Source organism: Macaca fascicularis, chromosome 11 (genome assembly GCF_037993035.2).
Source record: "Macaca fascicularis isolate 582-1 chromosome 11, T2T-MFA8v1.1".
Classification (NCBI taxonomy): domain Eukaryota; kingdom Metazoa; phylum Chordata; class Mammalia; order Primates; family Cercopithecidae; genus Macaca; species Macaca fascicularis.
Genome location: NC_088385.1, coordinates 30506259 through 30524609, shown reverse-complemented (window position 1 = coordinate 30524609; position 18351 = coordinate 30506259). Strand labels below are relative to the sequence as shown.

Genomic DNA, 18351 nt, shown 5'->3' with positions numbered 1-18351 from the left:
CGGCGCCAGGCGGGAAGGGAATCCCTGCCCCCAGCCCGCAGCCTCCTCCCCTGCCGCCCTTCTCACTTCCGCCTGTGGGACCCCGGCCGCCGGCCTGACCTGCAGGCTGGATCCGGCCCTCGGGGAGGCCCGGGAGGCTGCGGGCCTGGGCGCCCCGGCTGCGGACGCGCAGCTGCGGGAGGCGGAGGGCGCGCGTCCCCGCAGCCTCTCCGCACGCCCGGGGCGCGCGGCTCCGCCGCCTGCCAGGGGCTGCAGCGATGCTCCGGGGTACCCCAGGGAGAAGAAATTAGTTTTCTCTCCCACGCTGCTTTACACGGGCTAAAGAAAAAGAAATGAACGTGGGAGGAAAGAGGAGGGAGTCTCTGGTCCAGGGAGACAAAAAGGCATCAAATCTAGGATCGTCCTTCTGGCCCAGTCCGGCATCGAGTGTCAGTGGGCTGAGGCAAGCAGGCAATCTGTGGACATGTTGGTGGCAATGTTGGTGGCACGTAGAGCTGATTCTCTGGTAGAGTCGTCGCGTAGGAGCCATCTTACAGGAGGTCCAGGCAGATGGCAGCAGGTTCTCAGAGGAATCGGGTTGGGAGGCAGGGGACCTTGCATTTGCCACTGGGGCCCTTTGTTCTCCCTAAGTTATTAAAAGAAAGATGAAAGCGCAGTTCGACTAAATAAAGTTACATCACGTGGCTTCTGGTTTTAAACCACGTTTTCTATGAGCCATTGCTTGTCTACTTCAGTCTGCTTGGACTAGCCATTACGGAATGTTATCCTGTCGCAAAAGATCTGACAAAATCAGCTCATAGATGTCTGCAAGAGGTAGCTTTTCTTGTCACCCCGTTTCTCCACCTACCCTGCCCCCATCATCTGAGGACTATTAAGAGAGATCACACGTTCAGTTTGGCTGAGCGCGATGGCTCACGCCTGTAATCCCAGCACTGGGGGAGGCCAGGGTGGGTAGATCACGAGGTCAGGAGTTCGAGACCAGCCTGGCCAACATGGTGAAACCCCGTCTTTACTAAAAATACAAAAATTAGCCGGGTGTGGTGGCACGCGCCTGTAATCCCAGCTATTCCGGAGGCTGAGGCAGGAGAATTGCTGGAACCCAGGAGGCGGAGGTTGCAGGGAGCCGAGATCGCGCCACTGCACTCCAGCCTGAGTGACAAAGCGAGACTCCGTCTCGGAAAAGAGCGACCACTTGTTTCCTATGTTCTCTCACTGACCATTGCAATGAGAAGGCCCACCCCAAATAATAACAGGAAGGACTTTTTGTGTTGCTCATGAATTCATCCAAGGAAGGGGATGGGGGGAGAAATATACTGTTAGGGTTATCTTTGGGTAGGAGAAGAGAGAAGGATTGAGAGGAAGCAGAGGGTGTGTTCACTCTTATCTTACAAAACAAAAACAGAAAACCTTGAAAACTTCCCCCAAACCAAGATTTGAGAACCACCTATGATAAACAGTCCTTAACTTGGAGAAGATATGTGTTTGGTTTTTGTTTTGTTTGTTTGTTTGTTTGTTTTTACAAACTTCAGTTTTCTTCTTGAATGACAGGTTGTTAAATAATATCTTCTTCATAAGTACATTTCCCGTATTACATCCTACCATGCTAACATTTTATGTTGGGAAAGGGAAAGGGTTAAAAACCAGAGAACTAAAGAAAGTCATAGGTGAAACATGAGATCCTTTTAACATAGTTTGGTTAGGTTTGTGGTTCTTACTATGGAATTTGCTGCCTCACAGAGAGGTGTTGTCATCTTTTACTTTGTATATTATTATTACTTTGGAAAGGAGGTTTATCTTTTTATTTTTTAGGAAAAAAATTCTTTTTTTTTTTTTTTTTTTTGAGATGGGTTTTGCTCCTATTGCCTAGGTTGGAGTGCAATGGCGCGATCTCGGCTCACTGCAACCTCTGCCTCCCGGGTTCAAGCGATTCTCCTGCCTCAGCCTCCCAGGTAGCTGGGATTGCAGGCGTCAGCCACCACGCTCGGCTAATTTTGTATTTTTAGTAGAGATGGGGTTTTACCATGTTGGTCAGGCTGGTCTCGAACTCCTGGCCTCAGGTGATCCACCCACCTCGGCCTCCCAAAGTGCTGTTGGGATTACAGGCATGAGACACCGTGCCAGGCAAAAAAACGCATTTTTTTTTCCCCATAGCGATAGGGTCTTGCTACATTGCCCAGGCTAACCTCAAACTCCTGGCCCCAAGGGATCCTGCCACCCCAAGTGATCCTGCTGCCTTGGCCTTGGCTTCTCAAAGCACTAGTGTGTCTGGCCTATTTTCTTTATAATAATGCTGGGAATAAGGAACTAAAAAATAAAAGACATCGAAAATGGTCTAGTAGATTCTGGCCTCCCTGGAAAAAAATAAAGGAAATAAAAATGGATCTATGACTTACTCAGTTGTTTTCTTGGATTCTATAAAAAACATTCATCTCTTCACCTTGTTTCACCTGGCCTTTAAATCGTTACTGATAAAACTCCATTTTCACATCAACCCTTCACACTTCCATTCTCTATGAGGGTGCAGTGAGACACGATAAGCTTTGGAGCAGGAGGTGGAGTGGGTGATCATGGATTTAGCAGCTTCTTTGGGATGGTAGAGTATAACATCCAGTATTAAGCATCAGGCTGCGGAATTTTGCTGGGAGGCACCTCCTGTATCAAAGAGGCTTAGACCTACGATTTATCTATGCCTCAACTGGCAACAATGCCAGATTCAGTGGGTCAGCCACAAAGAACAGGCTCTCAGTCTCTCCTCTGTCTCTTGAATCTTTCACCAATGGATGCTTTTGTTTCCCAGCCGTCATAGATATGCCTCAGGCTGGTATTTTCTTGCCTTTTTAAAACAGACCAAAAAAATCATGCTCAAAGAATGATGTGCATTAGAAAGGCAATTCAAGCACAGTAACATTATCAGGGTAAGATGAGGTTGGACAGGGAGTCTGGGGTGTTAGTCTCACAATACTGGGCATTGATCTTGTGAGTTTTTTGGCTCCCAATATGATAATAACATTATTTAGGATTGGGAGCATCTTAAACGATCAAATCATTTTAATAAATTACACAGTAAGTTTTCTGTTAAGCTAGAAAAGCAATGTCAGAGCAATATAAACTCCTTTATTTTAAAAAGACCTAAATTTATTTCTAGGCCTCTTGAAAATACCATTTTATATAACTGGAGGTATAATTTTATAGATCTGTTATTGACTGATCATTGGATAATAAAAACTGGCTTTGTGGTACTATCTGTAAAACAGTTTTACAAAGAGTTAGGTCAAATAGAGTTAGGTAATTTTTATTTTTTATTTTTTTGAGAAGGGGTCTCACTATGCCATTAAGACTGGAGTGCGGTGTCACTATTATGGCTCAATGAAGCCTCCCAGGTTCAAGTGCTCCTCCAAGGAGCCTCCCATGTTCAAGTGCTCCTCCCACCTCAGCCTCCCAAGTAGCTGAGATTTACAGGCATGCGCCACTATGCCCGGTTAATTCTTACATTTTTTTGTGGGGATGGGGTTTCATCATGTTGCCCAGGCTGGTCTTCAACTCCTGGGCACAAGTGATGCTCCCTCCTCAGCCTCCCAAAGTGCTGGGATTACAGGCATAAGCCACCGCACCCAGCTGAAGTAGGTCATTTTTTAAAGAATTTATGGAAAATGTCCCTTTTGAAGTAGCAAGTAGAAAAAAATCTTAGCACAAGATGTTTATCACAGTATTGCTTTTAGTAACAAAAAATTGGAAAACAACATAATGTATAATAATAGTAGCTAATATGTATTGCGTGTTTAGTATGTGCCAGGCACTATTGTAAGTGCTTTACATGGATTACCGTACTGTTTTTATATTTTACAGCTGAGGAAGCTAAAGTGCAGAGTAAATTTTGGTATGGTAGAATGAAATACCAAAGAGCCATTAGAAGTTTTTGTGTAGATCTTTCTTTAGGATCACTGAAAAACATAGCCTTTTTTGAGACAGTCTCGCTCTTATTGCCCAGGCTGGAGTGCAGTGGTGTGATCTCAGCTCACTGCAACCACGGCCTCCCGGGTTCAAGCCATTCTCCTGTCTCAGCCTCCCAACTAGCTGGGATTACAGGTGTCTGCCACCATGCCTGGCTAATTTTTGTATTTTTAGTAGAAACGGGGTTTCACCATGTTGGCCAGGCTGGTCTTGAACTCCCAACCTCAGGTAATCCACCCACCTCGGCCTCCCAAAATGCTGGGGTTACAGGCATGAGCCACCACGCCCAGCTGAAAAATATACTGTTACATTAAGTTTTTTAAAAAACAGATTTTGGAACAGTATGATTTCATTTATGTAAACCTATATACTGTTAAATAAAATTTATAGGAGGCCAGTGCAGTGACTGATTCCTGTAATCCCAGCACTTTGGGAGGCCAACGCAGGAGGATTGCATAAGGCCAGGAGTTTGAGGCCAGCTTGGGCAACATAGTGAGGCCTCGTCTCTACAAAACAAATTTAAAAATAAATTAAAAAATAAATAAAATGTGCAGACCATTGGTTTGTTTATTATTTATTTGAAACAGGGTCTTGCTCTGTTGCCCAAATTGGAGTGCAGTAGCACAACCACAGCTCACTGCAGCCTCAACCTCATGGGCCCCACCTCAACCTGGCTAATTTTTTTTAATTTTGTAGAGACAGGCTTTCCCTGTGTTGTCCAGGCTGATCTCAAAACTCCTGGCTCAAAGCAATTCTCCCTCTTCGACCTTACAAAGTGTGGGGATTATAGGTGTGAGCCACCGCACCAGCCAAGACCACTGGTTTGAACTGAGCTCCTGCACTAGCCCCACAGATGAAACCAAAATGGAGTTACTCATGGTGATGTTCCATGATGCCACCAAGCGAGAACCAAGATCTGTATCTGATCTCTGAAATACCCAGCAGAGAGATAATAACCATATCCCCAGACAGGCCGCTTTTAACCAGCAAAAGGCAAGTGCCCTCTGCTTTAACCTTTACAAGGAAAGTAATCTTTCTATTATTTATTTATTTATTTATTTTGAGACGGGAGTCTGGCTCTATCGCCCAGGCTGGAGTGCGGTGGCGCAATCTCCGCTCACTGCAAGCTCTGCCTCCCGGGTTCATGCCATTCTCCTGCCTCAGCCTCCCGAGTAGCTGGGATTACAGGTGCCCGCCACCACGCCCGGCTAGTTTTTTTGTATTTTTAGTAGAGACGGGATTTCACTGTGTTAGCCAGGATGGTCTTGATCTCCTAACCTCGTGATCCACCCGCCTCAGCCTCCCAAAGTGCTGGGATTACAGACCTGGGCCACCATGCCCGGCCCCTGCTTTTTATTTTCTATTTCTGCTTTCCTCAGGTCTTTTCCATCAACAAAGCCACCTCCTCTGCTCAGTTGATTGGATTTTATAGAATGAGATGTTGCCCTATTCTGGAATCACAAATAAAAGTCAATTAAGATCTTTAAACTAAATTTGTTGTAATTTTGTATTTTGACAGTTCATATGTCAAATAGCAATATCCAGAAAGATGTTTATTAAGATGGTAAGTGCTTGAATAGTTTCTCTTTTTGTATTTTTCTACATGATTTGAATTAAAGTGACCATATGTCAATTTAATAGAAGCAAAAACATTTTTAAAGAAAAAATAACATTTAAAGTTTTCAGGTACCATTTTTAAAAAATAATTTTTATTAATTTTATCAGCAAATGAAACGGAAACATAAGTAAATAAAGCAACTAGCAATTTTAAAATAAAGGTGACCAGGCACGGTGCTCACACCTGTAATCCCAGCAATTTGGGAGGCTGAGGCAGGCAAATCACTTAAGGTCAGGAGTTTAAGAGCAGCCTGGCCAACATGGTGAAACCCCATCTCTATTAAAAATACAAAAATTAGCCAGGCATGGTGCTGCATTTTTGTAATCCCAGCTGCTCAGGACGCTGAGATGGAAGAATTGCTTGAACCTGGTAGGCGGAGCTTGCAGTGAACCAAGATTGCGTCGCTGCCCTCAAGCCTGGGCCACAGGGTGAGACTCAGTCTCAAAAAGTAAGTAAGTAAGTAAATAAATAAATAAATAAATAAATAAATAAATAAAGGTGAAATATCGACTGTTTTCCAAATGTCTTGAATTTACTAAAGCTATGCTATTACTTCACTACCATTTAAAAATTATTTCTCTTTGTTTTTTTCAGTTTCTCAATATTCCTAACACAACTTTATTTCTGGATTTTTTTTTTTTTTTGAGACAGAGCCTTGCTGTGTCTCCCAGGCTGGAGTGCCCAGATTCAAGTGATTCTCTTGCCTCAGCCTCCTGAGTAGCTGCGATTACAGGCATGCACCACCACACCCGGCTAATTTTTGTATTTTTAGTAGTGATGAGGTTTCACCATATTGGCCACATTTGTCTCCACCTCCTGACCTCTAGTGATCCGCCCATCTCAGCCTCCCAAAGTGCTGGGATTACAGGCGTGAGCCACCACGCCTGTCCTATTTCTGTTTTTTAACAAGCAAAACTGAAGTGTCTTCCTTTCATCAAAGCTTATGGGGTGATTTAAATGAGATAAAAGTAGTACATGGTCTTAAAATGGCTCTAGTTAATTCAAGTTGAGCCTCCTTGTTTAGGTAAAACTTCCATTTATTTCAGTCATCTATCTATATCAGTGTTTCCCAAACATCTTAGGAAATCACCTGGGACTCCTGTAAAAATAAGAAGGCCACTCTCCACTCAACAGCTACTGAATCAGGCTGTTGGGAGAGATAAGTGACTTTTAAAGTACAGCTCACATTTGTGAACCCCTCTGCGTAGCAAGAGCACCCTACTGGAAAGAAATATAATGTATTCCACATTGCAACAGTGTAGAGTTTCTAGGTATTTGATAACAAGGCCTTATAACAACTTTTGATTCAGTTGCATGGCTTCCTGGTTTCTGCAATTTCAGCGCACAGGGACAAATTTCGAGATTGTTATGGATGCCTCCCTCAACCTCTGCCTTCCAGTTTCTACCATTTCTTTTTAAAATACTTGGCCCCAAGAAATCATCCATTTCCAGACTTTATGCAATCTCCAAAAAAAAAGTTTAAAAAAGTTTAAAGCATGTTTTTACATTGAGACTTGTAGGTCCTTTGTTTGTTTGTTTGTTTGTTTCTTAATAGCACCAGCCCCTGCAGGGTTTTATTTATTTATTTATTTATTTATTCAGTAGAGACCTTGTCTCCCTATGTTGCCCTGGCTGGTCTCGAACTCCTAGGCCCAAGCAATCCTCCTGCCTCAGCCTCCCTACAGTGCTGGGATTATAGGCATTAGTCACCCTACCTGGCCAAGACTTGTAGATCCTTTAAAATGAAACTTTGATCTTTATTTAAATATACTCTGACAGCAAAAGGGTTAAACAACTGTGGCTCATTCCATTATCCCTGAAAGGAACACAAGAACTTCAAGGAATTAGGTAACACACAAAAGAACCTATATTTAATATGACTCAAAGACTTGAAGATCATAAGATTAGAGAGTAGACCTTCCTGTTTATGTCTCGAGGGCATTTTCTAAGAGAAATCACCATGGAATCTCATAAAATATTGAGAGCAATTTTTTGTTACGCATCCTTTCTCTTCCTTCCTTTGCCATTATAAAACCTCTCTTCCCTATCCCTTTGATCAGATGGAATCGTCTGAGTCTTTGCAGGTAAGCAACTGAAATTTGCTTTCTATACGAAGTTCATTAGAATGAAATATTTATCATTTTGTGTATTCTGTGTGGCTTAGGCAAGGTTAGGAGTTAGTGCATAATATAATTTTTGCTCAGAAGAGAATGAAGTGTTTCATATTTAAAGCTATTCAGTCTTAACCACTTTCCTTTTCATTATGAATTATTAGATGTTTCTAAACATAAAAAGATATGTAACAACTAGACTGACTATTATTAGGAAACAGGTGAAGAGGTGAATGTTCAAAGAATGCTAACGATTTTTGTGTCAAGAAGGTGAATGAGTCATTGTATAAAAAGGTATAAAAGAAATACAGATCACAGATTAGAAAGTTTCTTTTTTAAAAGAAACAATAGAGTGCTTTGTGCCAAAAGCTGATTATCACTAATGCTTCATATAAAATTGGATAGGAAAAAGCAACAGTTTTATGCTTTGAACTAATTTGTCACCTTGGATGTCACAGGATATGAAACCCATAACTTTCACAAAAGCAAGAGTTCATTTTCACTGCCTTTTCAAATGTTTGGGCATTGCAATTGAAATGATTTTATTACTATTTAGAAATTTTAAAACATTTCACCATTTTCCTAGTGTTTTCTGTTTGTCTGGTTTGGTTTTTCTGAGACAGGGTCTCCCTCTGTCACCCAGGCTGGAGTACAGTAGTGTCACCTCGGCTCACTGCAACGTCTACCTCCCAGGCTCAAGCAATCTCCCACCTCAGCCTCCCAAAGTGTTGAGATTACAGGTGTGAGCCACTGTGCTTGGCCAAGGTTTTTTTTTAAGTCAGAGTGAAAACCCAAACCAGTGCAAAAAAATTTTTTTAGTGAACCTGAATGTCAGAACTTAAATTCAAAGAAATATAGATGATTTTTTAAAAAACAATCTGCAGTTACAAGTTCTTTAAAAATCAAACAGAAGTACCCTCACAAAATCATGTCTTGTTTATGATGAAACAGATACTTCCTTTATCTGACGTCAAGTGACTAACTTATTGTTTCCCTCAGAAAGCCTCTTGACTAAGGTTTCCACTTGTCTTTATATTTCCTTAGCAAAAGGTGTCTGTGACTATTCACTTTCAGAGAAAGAAGAAAAGCAGAAAAGAGAATGCACGTCTTAAGATGCTAAGGGACAGGGGATTGAAATAGCCTGGAAAATGTTCAGAAAGAATGCCAGCAAATCAAATGTTCACCTGGGGCTTGGGAAGAAAGAAAAGAAAAATCAATATGCAGTCAAAGAGTGGTCTTATTTTTCTAGAAAGTGACTCTCCAGAAAATCTCCAAGGAAGCTCTCCCTTAACACCTCTGACATTCCAGAGACTGTCCTAAACTCCGGTATTCAGCTTCTGTCTGGAAATCAGACTTATCTTCAAGTCTTCCTTCATACAGGAAAAATGCATGTGGCAGTGGTAGCAGTTAACGTGATATTGCTCCTAAGCATGGGGTGGACGTCAGACTCTGTCTGCTCACCCACAGTTTTTTACAGAGACTGCTGGATCCGTCGCTTCCCAGGTCTTCTAATCGATCTGGAGGAGTCTCAGAAGCTGGGAGCCCAGTTCTTGAAGTATTATTCTGAAAGCACTGGCCAGAAGTGCAGTAGGAGCTGCTGTCTTCGGAAGGATGGTAAGTAGTCATGATATGCTTGGGCAAAAATAAGACGAAACTTCCAAGGATGAAGCCCTAAGTGAGGAGTCCTAGGCAGAGGCCAGTAAACAGTTGTAAAGGACTAGAGAACATGCCCTGGGGTGTGGGAGAGAGAGGTAGAGGAAAAAGAGCCAGTGAAACTGATTTCACAGTCTGGGCCAGAGCAGGCTCTATTTACATTCTAATAATGACCCAAAATTCAATAGAACCTACAGGAAACAGAATCCTCTTTTCTTCACCAAAATGCTAAATGAAAATATTTCCCCCAAGGTTAATTTACAATATTTTTACAGCTCAAAATATATATGATTTTTAAAATATTTATTTCTCATTTTATTTTAAATGTTTAGAGGCAGAGTCTCACTATGTTGCCTAGGCTGGTCTCAAACTCCTGGACTCAAGCGGTCCTCCTGTCTCAGCCTCCCAAAGTGCTGGGATTACAGATGTGAACCACTGCACCCAGTCAAATATTTATTATAATTTCCCTTTCAAAGTACATTTTGGTGATATTAGTATCATATCAAATTTTTTTTATGTGCTGAGTCAGGTGCAGTGGCTCATGCCTGTAATCTCAGAATTTTGGGAGGCCAAGGTGGGTGGATCACCTAAGGTCAGGAGTTGGAGACCAACCTGGCCAACATGGTGAAACCCCCTCTCTACTAAAAATACAAAAATTAGCCAGCGGTGGTGGCAGGCACCTATAATCCCAGCTACTCGGGAGACTGAGTCAGGAGAACTGCTTGAACCCGAGGTTGCAGTGAGCCGAGATCGCACCAGTGCACTCCAGCCTGGGCAACAGAGTGAGACTCCCATCTCAAAATAAATAAATAAATAATAAAAAGATTACTTTCCTTGTAAAGGTTAAAACAGAGGGCACTGCCTTATGCTGGTGTGATTCTGTCACACACACACACACACACACAAAACTAAAATGTGCTGACTTGGGTTTACCAAATGTGGAATATATTAAAAAAGAATTTAGAGTGTGATTCATGTTTTGAAAGAAATGGGGAGATATATGTCAAATACCCACCCCAAAATCATATTTCCAAATATTCCTCATAAATGTTTTGTCTGTCATATGGAATCTGCATGTAGACTTCATCCATATAATATGATCAAGACCTGCAATTAGGAATGTTTATTTTATTATTGCAGGATTTCAAGTTATAATTGCCTAAAGACTTCTTTCATTTCTTTTTCATTTTTCCAAGATTTTAAAGCTACTTGAAAAGAAACAGCAAAAGCAGCACGGCACTTTAAAATAATTCCCTTGGTTGTTCCACACTTTCTTTCCATGGATCCGTATCAACTTGTTAACTTCCAATGCCTCTTGCCCAATTATGTAAGATTTTTGTGTGTGTAAGATTATGTATGTAAGATTTTTGAGATGAAAATTGGAGCTACAATAATTAATTTAATACGAGGAAATCTTTTCGAAAAGATAGCCAATCCAGATTTCCACCTTCCAGATGCTTCTAACTCCCATAAGTCTTCACTGAGAGGAGACGGCGGAGGGGCAGTACATTTTTTTGCATTTTCCCTTAGCATGAATTTACCTGACTCCACAGCAGAGAAGCTGTGGCCTTTGGACTGTCGGGGATACTGTAAGCATACAGGGCAATCCCATGATTTTAGAGCCCCTGTAACTTCCCAGTTGTGACTTTCTTCCTTCAGAACGAGAAAAACAGGAAGGCACATTCCAGTTATTAGCTGGAAGCCATAACTTTAAAATGCCACAATCCTGCTCAGAGCTGGAATGCTGAAATGTATACAAGGAATATAAAACACGTTTCAAAATTGTCCTCTACAGAATCAACTACTTTCTCATCAGAAACTTAAAAGTCTTAAGTTTGAATAGTTTTTCTTTCCCTTCAACTTTACAGCACAGTTCTCAAGGAATGTATTTGTAATGTGTAATGTATTAGCAATGTATTATTAACTAATTTTTGTCTTATTCTTTCTCCTGGAAAAATAGAGTGCAGCAACATGAGGATGTCGTGGAAGTAACGATGGAGATGTAACTCCTCACTGTTCACCTTACACAAAAGCAGTACAGGTTCTGCAAGCAGCAGATCCACAGCTTTAGGCATGCTTTGAGGTCTGGTGATCAGACGCTAGCCCTCTGTAATCTTATTTTATTAAAGAGATTGATACCTTGGCGGGTAGCTCATGCCTGTAATCCCAGCACTTTGGGAGGCCAAGGCAGGCAGATCACTTGAGGTTAGGAGTTTGAGAGCAGCCTGGACAACATGGTGAAATCCGTCTCTACCAAAAATACAAAAATTAACCAGGTGTGGTAGTGCACCCCTGTAATCCCAGCTACTCAGGAGGCTGAGGCAGGAGAATCACTTCAACCCAGGAGGCAGAAGTTGCATTGAGCCGAGATTGCACCACTTTGCTGCGGTCTGGGTGACTGGAAAAAAAAAAAAAAAAAAAAAAAAAAAAAAGCTGATACCTTTTGGCCAATGGATATTTCATATCACATGGTCTATACTGCACTGTAGCAGAAGTAAAATCTATGTTGCACTTTTGTGAGGGTAGACTGAAGATTTGCATTACACAAATCTGTTTCAGATTTTCCAGAAGTAAGGAAATTTTTTTCTTTTTAAGTCTTCTCTTCCTCTGTCAGAGAACATTTTCTTTTTCTTTTTCTTCTCCTTCTTCTTCTTTTTTTTTTTTTTTTTTTTTTTTTTTTTTGAGACAGAGTCTTATTCTTTTGCCCAGGCCAGAGTGCAGTGGCGCAATCTCAGCTGACTGCAACCTCCGCCTCCTGGGTTCAAGTGATTCTCGTGCCTCAGCCTCCTGAGTAGCTGGGGTTACAGGTGCGTGCCACCACGCCCAGCCAATATTTGTAATTGTTTTTTTAGTAGAGACGATGTTTTGTCAAGTTGGCCAGGCTGGTCTCGAACTCCTGACCTCAAGTGATCCGCCACCTTGGCCTCCCAAAGCGCTGAGATTACAGGTGTGAGCCACTGCGCCTGGCCAGAGAGCATGTTTTAAAAAGCAAATTTGCTTAGAGAAGGAAAGACGGCATGAGCCAGTAGTGTGTCCCCACCTGCTAGAATTCTACCTGCTAGCATCTCTGCCTGTCCAGTCCCTGCCTCTTTAAATGACACTGATTAGGCTTTTCTTTGGATGTGGTTTTACATCTGGGGAGAGTGCACACCTGCAGTCAGGGCAAGGTGATGCTCACACAGCCTGTGGCCTTTCCACCATCTGGGCCGTTCAGGTATTACTCTTTTGCCCTTCCCACTACTCCCTCTTCTTTACAGCATTTGTCCTTGTATTTTCCTGTTTCTTTCTCTGGTGACTCCCAGCCCCTTAGTATTCTGAGAGGACACTGTGCCTAGAAACCTGATGTGTAAATCCCCAGGGTTTTTTGTTTTGTTTTGTTTTGTTTTTGAGACGGAGTTTCGCTCTTATTGCCCAGGCTAGAATGCAATGGCGCGATCTCGGCTCACTGAAACCTTCACCTCCCGGGTTCAAGCAATTCTCCTGCCTCAACCTCCCAAGTAACTGGGATTACAGGAATGCGCCACCACGCCTGGCTAATTTTGTGTTTTTAGTAGAGACTGGGTTTCTCCATGTTGGTCAGGCTGGTCTCGAACTCCTAACCTCAGGTGATCTGCCCCACTCAGCCTCCCAAAGTGGTGGGGTTACAGAGATGAGCTACCACGCCAGGCCCCCAGAGGTTTTTGTAGCTAATCTAACTTTTCATGAACACAAAATTCTGGGACCAGGAAATAATGAATGATTCCAAATATCCTGTGTGGGATGGAAAGTATGAAAGATTACTTTGAGAAAATCTGTATTTTCTTTAAAAAGGCATTTTCTGGCTGGGTGGGATGGCTCCTCCCTGTAATTCCAGCTTTGCGGGAGGCAGATGGCTTGAGCTCCGGAGTTTGAGACAAGTCTGGGCAACATGGTGAAACCCTGCCTCTACAAAAAATACAAAAATTAGCCCAGCATGGTGATGTGGGCCTCTAGTCCCAGCTATTTGGGAGACTGAGGTGGAAGGATTGCTTGGACCCGGAAGGTCTAGGCTGCACTGAGCTGTAATCGCACCACTGCACTCCAGCCTGAGTGACAGAGCGAGACCCTGTCTCAAAAAAATTTTTTTAAAAAGTATTTTCCATATTCACAGAAGCAGTTACAATAGTTTATAAATGTTCTGCAAAATGTCTGCACATTGCCCTGAAAAATACTGTTAATCCAGTATTCCTGAAACAAATATAAGTTACTCAGAGTTCATGAAACTCGTGGAAATTGAGACCATCCACAATGTACTTTGCTTGTTTCCCTTTCAGTTTCCTGTAACCTGGCTGTCTTCTACCACGATCCTATTCATGACAATATCAACTGCCTCCATGTTCACTGCCCAACACTGGAGAGCTGCATATTAGAGCCTGGAACCAGTGCCATTTTGTACAACATAACAGATGGTAATGATTACATATTTCAAGACTTTTAAAGAATGCTGGCAATACTCTAGTAGAGGCATATAGCTGAGAAACTGGCTGGCAACAGTCATATGTGAGTCCCTAGAATCATTATTTCCAGTGAACTTTGGAAAAATTTTGCATATCTAGGACGGAAAACTGAAAGAAAATTCTCTTTAGTTTAATGTTTAGCAATTAGTTCACTCCAGATTATAAATGATACATGATTGAACAAGAGTTTACCCACTGTATTTCATGAATCTCAAGAACTCTTAGTAAAGCTAAAGGAAGGGTTTCTCAGCCGGGCACAGTGACTCATGCCTGTTATCCCAGCACTTTGGGAGGCCAAGGCGGGCAGATCACGAGGTCAAGAGATCGAGACCATCCCGGCCAACATGGTGAAACCCTGTCTCTACCAAAAATACAAAAATTAGCTGTGCGTGGTGGCATGTGCCTGTAGTCCTAGCTACTCAGGAGACTGAGGCAGGAGAATCACTTGAACCTGGGAGACGGAGGTTGCGGTGAGCTGAGATCGCGCCACTGCACTCCAGCCCGGTGACAGAGCAAGACTCCGTCTCGAAAAAAAAAAAAGAAAGAAGCGTTTCTCCTGCAGTGGCTGAGGGTGCCACTAGGAGATAAAGAACATGCTAAATGGCAGTTCTGAGATCCAATGGACACTGCATACAGGATTCTGAAAAGAGGGATGTCACGTTCAGGGAAACTTACCACCGTGTGCTAACATACATTAGCATATCATTGGTCCCAAGATAACCAGTGTATTTTATTTTAGAAATATAAGTGTTTTGTGCCCATTTATGTAATCTCAGGGTGTAAATTACTGACCATAAAAGAAGAGATTTTTGCCATCAAAATGCAAAGGAGATAAATTTCTTATCAATTTGTATGTATTGAACACCTGATGCTCCAGGCTAGAATCAACACTGTGGAAGATCGCAGCCATATCTCTGCCCTCAAGCTCCTTTATAATCTAGTAGATGTGACAGATCTTACAATTAGTGTTAAGACACAACTAAATACAGAAATGTGTGAAGCTGTCTCAGTGCAAAGTTTCAAAGAAGGGGAGGCTAGTGAAAGTCAGTGTATTCAGAGCAGGTTCATGGAAGAAGGCAGGCAGAAGAATATGAGTTCTATATTATGCCACAGGAGAGTAAGCAAACAGGTCTGGACACAATAAGGAGACATGTAATTGCAATGAAAATATGGCTAAGATAAGGTAGGGACAGGTATCATAAGGGCCATGGACAGAGTAGAGTTTTGGTTTGACTTTGTCTGAAACAGACAACAAGGGCATTTAATGAAAAAACATGTGAAGTGATATCTATTTGTCCTAGTCCACACTTATATGCAGGTACAGATTAGAAAATCTAGTCAGGGAAGCATTAAAGTCTGCACAAAGTGACTGTAGTTGAAATGAAGAGAAGGGATAATTATCAGAGCATTGGGAAGGTTGAATAAGGACTTAGTCACCTTTTTAATGAAAGGAAATGAAGTGAGTGGAGTCAAAATCACTTTGCAGGCCCAAGTGCAGTGACTCACACCTGTAATTCCAGCACTTTGGGAGGCTGAGGCAGGAGGATCGCTTGAGCCCAGGAATTCGAGACCAACCTGAACATCATAGAGAGACCCCCATCTCTACAAAAAAAAATTAGCCAGGCAAGGTGGTGTGTGCCTGTGGTTGGTTCCAGGTACTCATGAGGCTGAGGTGGAAGGATCACTTGAGCCCAGGAGCTCAAGGTTACAGTTAGTTATGATTGCATGATCACACTCCAGCCTGACTGACAGCTGTCTCTTAAAAAAAAAATCACCTTACAGTGCAGATTTCAGTGTGGGTGATGGAGGAATGATGATGCCAATGAAGGAGACAAGGAGGCAGAGGTAATAATTTTGGCTTTGGGCATATTAAGAGATGATGTAAGAGGTCCAGATGGAAACCTCCAATAGAAGACTGGATAAATGAGATCAGAACTCAAGAAAGAGGGGAAAACATAGTGATATGGGTTTCAATGCCATTGATGTAGTGGTGCCAATTGAGCATGATCTCTTTGTGTGTGTTGGAGGGGAGGGGGCGGTGAAGAGAAAATACATCTGAAAACCAAGGACTGAAGATTATGGAAACCACACAAGCAATGAGATTGTACAAGAGAACCAGCAAAAGAAAGTGAAAATGAGAGGCAGTGGGGGAAAATGCCAAGGGGGTCCAAGGTCCAGGGAGTCATGGGAGAAGAATTCAAGAAGGTGGCTGGTAGCATCAAGGACAAGAGAGAAGTCAAAGCAAGGTGACGTGAGTGATCAGGAAGTAAGGAAACACTTGACTACCTCAGAAGCAATGGATGCTGGCGTGTTTGCGCGGGGGTGGGGGGTGGTGGAGAGAGAGAGAGAGAGAGAGAGAGAGAGAGAAGTCACCAGCAGGGACCACTGGAAAGCTGTTGACAATTTTTTCTCTTCTATAAAGACAAAGCAGTATTTGTTCATGTCTGAAGTTAGAGGGAAAGGAGTTAGTATACAAGGGAGAAAATACTAAAGACAAAGCAAGACCCTCAGAGGTCAAAAAGGGATGAGACTTAAGGCTTTGCTCATGATTTTGCTTATAGTCACCCTTCTCAGGCCCTATTTTGCTTAACTTGATTTAAAGACACTATATTGCTGAGTGCGGTGGCTCCTGCCTATAATCCCAGTACTTTGGGAGGCCGAGGCGGACGGATCGCTTTAGCTAACAAGTTCGAGACCGGTCTGGGCAACATGGCGAAATTCTATCTCTACAAAAACAAACAAACAAACAAACAAAAAACAAAAATTAGCTGGGCTTGGTGGCGCATGCCTGTAATCCCAGTTACTCAGGAGACTGAGGTGAGAGGATTGCTTGAACCCGGGAGGCAGAGGTTGCAGTGAGCCGAGACCGCACCACTGCACTCCAGCCTGGGTGATAGGGCAAGACCCTGTCTCAAAAAAAAAAAAATAAATAAATAATAAACGCTATATTGTATCTCAAATGGTTACTGTTTCTACAGCTCTCAAAGTAACACTCACTATTGTACAAAAACCCTGACAGACACAAAGCCTTCTCCTTGGGTGTAGTCAAATTTGTTCATTTAAAAAAAAGTGTTTTAGAAAGTTAAGATAAATTCAAATGTAGCCAGTATGTCTGGAAACCTTTGAGAAGAATGTGGTAGTAGAACGTGAATTTAGCTTTGTTCAGTAACTCACAGTGGCAAAAGCCAATCCTTTCTCCAAAGTGTGCTTTAAGGTTTTTGCTTTGAAAGTAAAAATAAAATGAATGATGCCTTATTTATTTTTCAGGTATAGATCCAGATTTGCTGGTTTTCGAACAATCTTCCACGTATCTCAATACTCGTTCTTCATCCAAGAGATGGGACAGAGTAAGGATTCTAAAAGCTATGAATTTAGATAAACAAACCACCATGATAAATGGTGTGGTGCCATCCACAGAGGCTCCGTCCTCAACCACACATCAAGATTTGGTTGTAAACACAAACAGTACCAGTTATTCTAAGGAATTAACCACAGATTTTTGGGCAAGATTTACTTCCCTGAATGACTCCATTACCGCAAAGATAAATATGGTGTCACCAAATACTGATTTCATCAGCAATTCAGATAATAAGACTATTTCTCCTTTCTTTGTACCCATAGACACAAAACTTTCTCATATGCCTATTCCACCCCTACTCAACAGTAGCAAGCAATTCCTGAATAAAACCAAAGGATACAACAGCAGAAACCACACATCTGCGAATGAAGATGAGGTATCTGTGACTTCAAAGGCTTGGCCGGTTTCTGTGGCCCTTTGCACCTCTGTCATCTTCCTTGGCTATTGTATAGTCATCCTAGCATCTGGATGCTGTGGAAAGCAGCAGCGCCACTGTAAACTGAGACAGAGAAAATCAGGATCCTAGCAAATTAAAAATCGTAACCATGTGAAGGAGAACTCTTCATAGCAAAAGCTGTAGCAAGATTATATGCTTTAAAGGATATCATTTTTAGTTTTGTGTAAGAAAGGGCAGTTTAGTGGGAAAAAAAATTGGTCTGGGCGTGGTGGTTCATACCTGTAATCCCAACACTTTGGGAGGCCAAGGCAGAAGAATTGCTTGAGCCCAGGAGTTGGAGACCAGCCTGGGCAACATAGTGAGACCCTGTCTCTATAAAATAAAAAATAAAAAAAAATAGCACATGGGGCAACATGATGCACCTGTGGTCCCAGCTACTCAGGAGGCTGAGGTGAGAGGACTGCTGCCGCAGTGAGCAGTGATTGCACCACCGCACGCCAGCCTGGGCAATAGAGCCAGACCCTGTCTCAAAAGAAAAAATAGGATGCGCACTCCTACCAATCTGTGAAAAAAAGAAAAAAAGGCTAATGCTTGGTAAACATAATGCTTTTTTCGTTGTTATTTCTATTTTTTGAGTAGTGTTCCCTCTGCCAGAGTTGCAAAATTCTGATCCTTACAGTTGTTACTGAGTGAGACACACTGTTTGAGTGCTTTAGGGGCATGAACTCACTGAATCCTTCCAAACCTGAGAGGTGGGTATCCTGCTGTTAACCATGATACTATTATCA

The 18351-nt window shown here is 42.3% G+C and overlaps 1 protein-coding gene across 1 annotated transcript; it reads left to right on the top strand.

Moving 5' to 3' along the window:
- The first annotated feature begins 9065 nt into the window (after positions 1 to 9065).
- Positions 9066 to 17734, top strand: MANSC4 (MANSC domain containing 4). Its single transcript, XM_005570452.4, is given in 3 exon segments — positions 9066 to 9294; positions 13626 to 13760; positions 17076 to 17734. Coding segments are annotated over 3 exon segments (1023 nt in total).
- The last annotated feature ends 617 nt before the right edge of the window (positions 17735 to 18351 follow it).